Source organism: Camellia sinensis, chromosome 15, assembly GCF_055761805.1.
Source record: "Camellia sinensis isolate YWXY chromosome 15, ASM5576180v1, whole genome shotgun sequence".
In the NCBI taxonomy this organism is placed as follows: domain Eukaryota; kingdom Viridiplantae; phylum Streptophyta; class Magnoliopsida; order Ericales; family Theaceae; genus Camellia; species Camellia sinensis.
Genome location: NC_138975.1, coordinates 101,356,085 through 101,365,071, shown reverse-complemented (window position 1 = coordinate 101,365,071; position 8,987 = coordinate 101,356,085). Strand labels below are relative to the sequence as shown.

The window sequence follows — 8,987 nt, the reverse complement described above, 5'->3', positions numbered from 1 at the left end:
TTGTCGGAATATTACCACCAAAGGGTTTTCAAGGTTTTGAGGGTGGGTATGTTTTGAATGTGAGATTTGGGAAAGATGAATGGGTGATGATGGAGGTAGGTACTCTCATAAACCCTAATTCATGATGTAGTGGGTGTGTAGGTTTAATTGCGAGATCAGGTGTCTCAAAATTAATGTTGTCCTTTGTAGTAATTTTATTTGAGGTTATTATTGTAATAAATAGATAAAAAAATGCTAAAAATTGAGAGATCCAAAATAATTTATGAAGTGTTAATAGCAGTACTTTTAATTATTTATGTTACCAAAAAATTATGGAATAATTACCAGAAGGTCTTAATTAGTGGATTTATTTTCTCACAAGTCTTAAGTAAATTTTTTTAATCGATTTTCCCTTTGTTTGGATAATGAATTTTTTTTAAAGATTTTTTATGTGTTTTGTGCTTGTGAAATGAATATTTGGAATTGATAATCACACTGATAAATTTATTAAAATGATAAATAATTTTGATATATTGAATTTTGTTTTATTTTTAATTTATTTGTGTTAATTTATATTAAAATATGATAAGTAGTTGAATTGTATTTTTTATTTATTTATAAAAATTACAATAATAAAATTTTCACTAAAAATTAAAGTAGAATTTTTTAATAAATAAGTCCAGTTCACAACCTATTCGGAATTACCTCAAAAATTATTCTATTACTTTATATTTATTTAATAACTACGAACACTATGCATGCCGCCGCGTCACTAGTACAAAATGGAAGGGTAAAAATATAATTTTATTTGAAACTTCCTGCATCTCTTCTTGTATGTTAATTGTCCAAAAATTCCACCGACAATAATTGGAAGCTGATAAAAAGGGGTATTATAGGGAAAAAAAAAAAAGAAGACAAAATAGAAGCCATGGGAGTAGGGCTGAGCAAGGAATCCGTGAAATCCGTAATCCGATCCAGTCCAGTCCAATCCGATAGGTTTGGATTGGTTTTTTGAATCCGTGGTTCGGTTCCGGATTGAAAAATTAAAAATCCGTAGTACACGGATTGGTTCCGGATTGAACTCCACGGTTCCGGATTGGAACCGATCCGGACCGTATACAAATAGTATATATTTTTATTATACATTCTCCCCCATAATATCTTCTCTTATTCTATATAAAATCTAAACTCAAACCTAAAACCGTATAATATCTTCTTTTATTACTTTTGTTTGTTAGTTTTTAGTTTTAATTTGTAATGGTCTAAATACTTATGGTGAAACCAGTTTTCTTATGGTTGTTTAAATTCTAGCACAGTATGTCGCTATTATAGAAATAGATGTTGCTATTGTGGAACTAATATGACGCTATGTTTATATTTTTATGAAATTAAAGTGTTATATATATTTTTTTGTTATTTAATTATGCGAATCCGTGGTCCTAAACCGATCCAATCCGTATTTAAATGATTGGTTCGGATTGGTTCCATGATTTAAACGGATTGGATTGGTTCCAATTTTTCAGGAACCGTAGATAACGGATTGGTCCTGATTTTATCCCAATCCGGTCCAATCCGAACCATGCTCACCCCTACATGGGAGTTTCTATTTTCGCCCACCAATTAATTTCTGTCCATACATTTAATGAAATTTTTTTTATTACCATTTTATCTGAAAATAAAATTACAATAATATTCTTATGTTCTTCATCCCAAATCCTAATTATGCAACTATCAATCACAATACCATCACCCTCATTGCCAATGTTGCCTCTTCCATCCGCTATCCTCTCTCGTCGTCTCTTCTCCACACAATTGTGATCTATCTCTCTACTATGAATCACACCCGCTCTTGTGAAACCACTCCGCCACAAGTGCCCTCCACTGCAAGCAACCACCACCACGAACGCACATCCCCAATCCCTCTCTCTTTTGTCACAAGCATTCTTTTTGTAACACAACCTTCCACTTTTACAAAGTTTTATCGCCGTCATCGTCACTACAAAAATGAAAAAAAGCTGCTTGAGGGTTACAAGATAGAGAGATCGTGACCATGAGGGAAAAAAAAAAGTTCTTTGGATCGGAACTGATAAAATCCAAACAGACTGAATCCGCCATTGTCATATCCCACATCAAATCATCCGGGTTCAATAATTTTCAAATGTTCAACCCGATAACTCAACCCGATCCAATAACTTTCCCATTATTGTTTACATGAAAATACTTTGTTGTATAATTTCATGTCCATAACAATTATGCAGATTCATTTTGAGAGTGAAAACTTAACCAGACCCAGATTATCTGTGTATATAGGTCAATGCAAATATATATATATATATATATATGATATAGAATCATTGTCTGAAAACAAACATGATATTTAGCAATGGCAATACAATGAAAAATAATGAGAATGCATTGTCAAACAATGAAATGGGTCCACAAGAAGCTGTAAAGTTCATCTTTTCATACCAACCAAAAGAAAATAACAGTATCAGGCCCACTTGGTATCCTTTTCATATTTTCATATCTTAAAAATTGATGTTTGGCAAAACTTTTTCTGAAAATAATTTGCAAAAACAACCTTCACGTTGCTCATGGTAATCCAGTGTTCTGAACAAAATCAACAGGTAATTTTTCTTCAAGTCATAGACACATGTTTAATCAACCATCTCATAACAAGCCTTCGGTATCATATCAAATCAATTAATATTCGAACCAACAAAGAATGGAAAAAAGGAATTCCCAGCCAAAAAATGAAATGAAAGAAAGAAATGTTCTTCGCTATACATGGCGATGCTTCATATTCAAGACTGCAATAATGGTAGTGAGTCTAGTGACCTGTCCGTTCTTGCAGTTGAAAAAACTGAAAGAGATCGGAATCTGAACCCAAAATAACAGGTTACTGAATGAATTGGCTGGGTGGTATATATGCAAAGAGCAATTACTACTTCAGTAGATAATACAGTAAAAGAACTGCTTCCTTTGCGTACTCCATAAGCACGTAGTTAATAGATAATAAGATTATATATCCAGCAGCATACAGCTAAATGAGTATTGCAACTCAAACTTCATTCAATCTCAGCAGCTCATCTGATTGAAAAAACAAAATAAAAATTAAATTAAATTAAAATTTAGAAGGTCAATAGAAGTGTCAAAATCCAGCCACAATTTATTCAACTTGCGGAATTTTAATTTATTTAATGGAAAAAAAGGATGTAACTCCCGCTTACAACAGGGTGGGAGCGGTTGTGAAGACGATGATTGCTGTGACTCAAAGCCGTGCCACAGTAATGGGCGAATAGAATTTGCCATCTCTCCTAATTTATTTATGTAGGAAAAACACTTTTGAGGATGGCTGATAAGAAACAGTTATTGTGCAAGCAGTGCCTGTGATACTCTACAGATAAGTAATACAAGTTTCAGGGTACACCCTATGTTACCTAGAACACAGATTGTTCTGGTACAAGGAATAGAAATAGGAATATGATACACCAAATGCTCTAAAATGTGGGGTACAATAAGGGTAAAGTTCTTAATTTGATATCCAATATACTACCGTGTATTTTTCTTCATATTAATCATTCAACAACACAAATGTTTTAAGCATTATGACCCATTGTTTTACATTTTGTCAATCTAAAACTTCATCTAGATTTTAGTTCATTGTATCATACTTTTTCCCTATTAAGAACTTTCAATGAAAAAGATAGAAAAAAAATTTTGGAATCTCTTTGGATTGCTAAATTTACCATTTCGGGATGAAAACGTACTATGTTTTGGAACGTACATTCCAAAACATAAATCGCTAGGGTGTTGGCATTTTCAGGTAAACAGGGAGGTCAAAACAGACCCTAAATATCCATCCTCAAACCTCAACTAAATCCTACCTTCCAGGGTTTCCAGATGTCTGCCTGGATGCATTACACAAGCATTAGGTGAGCATTCCGTAGTGTGTATCAGTGCATGTGTATAAAGATTCAAGTAGTCCCGTAATTTTGAAGTCACAAAGTGAGATTGAAAGACAGAAGAAAATGAGGGCCACAAATGAAATTTGTTATACAATACCTGCTGATGATTTATCATATGGCATCTTGAACATTCCTTCAGACTCTATTTGGAGAGACCTCAGATATCCCATGGGCATCATTATGAATCCGAGCCAAAGGATTCACAATAAACCCACCAGCACTTTGAAGCCGAAATCTTCTGTTCTCCAAATTAAATGTTTCAGCATTGCCATTGTTATTGCCTATGTTATGGATGGCAGCCAATGGCGGTGTGCCTCCAGAAGAAGAGAACCGAGAGGTTGAATGCCGGGGTTCAGTTCTCCTCCAGAACTTCGGACTCAAAAAATCTGCACCAGGTAATTTACAACATGTGGTTCCTTCAGAATCAATATTTGACATCCTGCCAGTTGTCACAGCCAAATCATATGAGATCTCATCCAGTGCTAGCTCTAATCCGTGCACCCGTGTCTCTAGAGAACGCATTCCATTTTGTGAGCTCCCAATGAATGTCTGAATTAAGAAGAGGAGCAAAATGTGTGAACAAGGTTTCATAGCAGTCAAAAGGCATAATAAATCAGCAGAAGACCACAAAGCACCAAGAATACCATGTAACATGGAACAGATGTATTTGGTTATTCAGCTTCGGGAATAAAAGAATATGCATATGTTGCAGGCGAAGAGGGAAAAATTCAAAACCCTGAAATCTTATAAAATATGCAAGATGCTTGCTTAAAAAGAAATTAACAGTCAAGAGTTCCAATATAGTTTCTCCGATATATCTCATTGAGAGTATGTTAAGAGAACATAGATTCTAAAGCTATAAAAGGATGGATTGCGGTTTCATTCACATTATGAAGTAGGACAAAAGAATAATTCATGTTTTGGTGATGGTAGTCAAAATGAATATTAGATGATGCCATGCCATCCATTGTTTGGTACACTCAAAGCTTCAACCATAAGGAAGCTAATATCAGCAAATCTATCATAGTCAAATTGTAAAGAGATTGCCCAACATCTTTATTGCTTTCGTTTTGCAATAATAACATTTTGTATGCAACATGATCAAAATCAAACTAAAATTTATGTTTCAACTGTCAAAATATTAGTGTATCTCATTCCATGCACAAAAAGCAGTTTGCATCAACTTATATCTGCAAGTGCATCCAGTGCCAGTGAATCATCTGTAACCTCAATTTTGACTTCTAAATGTTAGATCAAAGTTAAAATCAAAATTTAGATCTTCTAATAATTAGCAAAAGTTATGTAGTACAGATAGAAAAGAGGATATCCAAAACCAAAGGAACAATCTCTCAACATTGAATATCACAAGAAAAGAATAGAGATAAAACACAACTTATTGGCAGCTAAAATCATGTCAAATTCATGACTTGCGTAGTAATTTCCAGCAAAATCTTGTTATTATCAGGAGACAATTCATGATTTATACCTTGAAGAGTATATGAAGTAATTATGAGGATAACAAGGACAACATCACATTTTTTTCAGTAATAATAAGTTGAGGGAACCTTGGCTGATGTAAATTCTCAATCCAGTAAACTAATGTTTATATCAAAGTAAAACCATACATATGAAAAGCAATTCACTTAGCATAGATAAAATTATTTCTGAAATATGTTCATATCATAAGATGGCAAAAATCAATTACTTCAATGAGGGAGTGTAATGGTCAAATGTAAGAGAATTACCTGGAGGAGATCTAATAAACTGGATTGCTGATTTTCAATATGAACGAGCTGCTTGCGGATCAAAGATAGATCCTCACCCTCTTTCTGGTTCTTATGGATATTCTCAGTAATGTTACCAACTGCAACGGCAGATTCTGAGCTGTCATCATGACACGGAACTACCCGAGATCCAGCTTTGACACCGCCAAATTTGAGCATTTTGTGATCATCATTCTTATGGAAGAGAGCCCGTCTTATTTCCGGCTTAAAAAATCTACTTTTCTGTTTTTCACCTTTCTCATCTCTACTCCTAGGATCATCCTCACAAACCACTGTAGCAGAGGGAGTACGAGAGGCAGAAATTTCTATTTTCCAATCAGTGGGTTTTTTACGGTCCAGCTTTCGAAACATTGCTGGACCTGATTTCTTCTCACCACTATCTAGAGGACTTCTTTTCTGGAAAGTAGTTGCAAGTGATCCATCAGGTAAAGCAGACCTGTTTCCTAGGATGCTTTTCTTCCTCATTTGAGGAGCTCCAGAAGTAACAGTGCAGGATGTTTTGGACCCAGGTGGATCTCGTCCATCACTAGCATCCTCTGTCAAAATTTTTAGAAACAAGATAAAATTTAGCTGTAAACAATACCTAGAAATGTAACAAATAGGGGCCAATATATTCATGAAAAGAAAAATAAGAGCGTCAGTTATACAAAAAAGGAATGCAAAGAAAATAAGAGGATTGGCACTTCATTTGTCATGGAATTCAAGAAAACCAAGAAGATTGTGAAAACCCAGAAGTCTAAACTAATTATAAGTTTAAACATATCAAATTGAAATTACATACGGAACCACTGATCACAAGATGAGAAAATTCATTATATTTGGTTGTGAAAATTCATATATCATAATGTTATATTTTCCAAGAACAAAGTATGAATTTGAACAACCAGATCGGACCATCAATATTAAAGAAAATCCAATATATAAATGTTGGCAAGAGAAAATCTTGTACCTTTGGAAGAAGATTGTGGTTCAAGAGGCGGCGAAACCTCATCTGAAACATTGGGAATTTCTTTCCAAGCCTCCACCAATTGAATCATGGTCTCCCTCACCATTTTCACCTACACAAACAACATCAAGCAAAACACGCTCAATTTCAATCCACAATTTCAAATAACCAAATCCATAATCTAAAAACTTAAAAATCGAGTCAAACCTTATCAAATTTTCTAGCCTCAAAAGTCTTCAAACACGAAACCTTAAACTCCATCAACAAATCTCTCTCCACCAATGCCAACTTCAGCAGCGCCTCCGCCGCAGCCTTCCTCGCCGCCCAATCTTCAGAACCTATAAACTCAACCAAACACGGCACTAAATTCTTCACAATTTGGTGAGTTGAAGCAGCCCCAGATCCGATCACACTTCCGATCAGCGTCAACAGCGCAGGCTTCGCCTTAAAGCTATCACACTTCAACAACCTCTCGAGTTTCGGCAACAATTTCCTCAAATACATAGCATCCGGATCTGACGCAGCATCGATCGCCGACGCGAGGCACAACGCGGCTCCGATCTGAGAATTCTGATCTTGTTCGGTGACCAGAGATTCAACGAAGGGCTTGATGATGGAAGTGAACGGAGGTTTGGTGAGGTGAGAGGAGATAGAGGCGGTGGCGGTGATGCAGGCGGAGCGGACGGAGGAGTCGGGGTCGCGGAGGCGGCGGAGGACGGCGGAGAGGAGTTTGGAGAGGTGAGGAGAGAGAGAGTCGCCGTGAGATTGGGAGAGGAGGGAGATGAGGCGGAGGCATTGTTTACGGACGGGGGACTTGTCGGAGGAGTCGGTGGCCGAGATGGAGGAGATGAACGGAGGAATGGAGTCCTGAGTTAGGGTTTTGGCGATGGATTCGAGCTCTGTTGCGGCGGCGGAGTGGGTGTCGCGGTCGGAGAGCTTGTGAAGGCATGTTAGGACTCGGTGTTTCAGCTCTCGAGTCGAGGCTGCTTGGGACCTTGCTAGAGCCATTGTGGTTGTGGTGGTGGTGGTGGTGGTTTTAGGGTTGAGATGGTGGTGTTTCCGGCGACATTGCCCGGGAAGAGAAGGAAATGTCGGTGGCGTTAAGCCAGTTTATGGGTTCAGCTTTTTAATAAGCACTTTTTGTTAGTCCTTCCTTCTTCTCTCTTTTTATAAAGAGGAAGCATGAGGGACTGTAAAAGGAAGTTGCTTTTCACTTGTTTACTGATGTAAATACGACGTCGTCTCTTTAACGAAAGATAGACTCTACCAGATTACCACATTGCATATCCTGAGCATAGCTGGATATTTTTAATTTATTTCTTCAAAACAAACATTTATGTGGTAAATCCTTAAGATATGTGATTGGATATAGCTCAAAGTTCATTATGTTAAGATATGTGATTGGATATAGCTCAAAGTTGAATATGGGGGTGTTTGGGAAGAAAAAAATAGCCTAGTTTAGGCTAAAAATTACAAAAAGACAAAATAGGTTAAAATAGCTAATAAGACAAAATATCACATCAAACCCATAATCATTTCATTTTTTCTCTCACAAACATCACATCCAACCACAAAAAAATCCAATCATCTTCCCAAACACAAAAAATTTAGCTAACTAAAATAGCCAAAAACTAAAATAGCCTACTAAAATAGCCACTTCCCAAATGAAGCCTATGTAGTTTATATGATGAAAAATGGTTGCCCACTAAAATAGAGGGAGTTCGATTCCGCCCGAATGATATGACTAGACGATTGATCGAATAATTTTTCAGACGATTTTTCAAATGATAGGTGTCATCCTTGACAACTAGCGTTTGCTAGGATGATTAGCAAGACTACTTCTTGAATGACCAATGTGTCTATCGATATGCACAAATTCAATCAATTCCAATGAGCCCAAATTCAACTAATATAGCATTATTGTTATATGAATTTTAAAATTTTATAACATTTCCTATCTCAAGTCTTTCAATGGGTACTCTAGGACTATTAAATGAGTTTGGAATGTTACTCATCTCAACTTAAGAGAGTGTTTAGGTTTGGCATGTTCCTTTTGATTTTAGGTCTCATTAAATAGACTATTCATATAAAAAATCAATATGACCAAACATCGATAGTTATATATTTGAATTAAATTTGTATTACAAAATTACATGACTATTCTTGAAATTATATTTATCATCTATTTTTTTTAAAAACAAATATGATTCAAATATATAACTATCAATATACAATTATCTTAAATTTTTGCATGAATATTACTTAACAAATCCTAAAAATTGAATGGTTTGGATGATCAAAATTGTTACA

General features: G+C 35.7%; 1 protein-coding gene across 2 annotated transcripts; it reads right to left on the bottom strand.

The window, feature by feature from the left end:
* Positions 1-1,617: 1,617 nt before the first annotated feature.
* LOC114256223 (TORTIFOLIA1-like protein 3) lies at positions 1,618-8,047 on the bottom strand. Of its 2 annotated transcripts, none has more exons than XM_028195831.2 (5): positions 6,885-7,861; positions 6,681-6,789; positions 5,693-6,267; positions 4,045-4,496; positions 1,618-1,975 (listed from the first exon to the last, which is right to left on the bottom strand). In XM_028195831.2, the coding sequence occupies exons 1-4, from the start codon at positions 7,683-7,685 to the stop codon at positions 4,083-4,085; spliced, it is 1,899 nt and encodes a 632-aa protein (XP_028051632.2). In that variant the 5' UTR covers positions 7,686-7,861; the 3' UTR covers positions 1,618-1,975; positions 4,045-4,082. The 2 variants fall into 2 exon arrangements, with proteins under 2 accessions (XP_028051632.2, XP_028051631.2); XM_028195830.2 differs by lacking the exon at positions 1,618-1,975 and adding an exon at positions 2,636-3,069 and having other exon boundaries at positions 6,885-8,047.
* Positions 8,048-8,987: the final 940 nt, after the last annotated feature.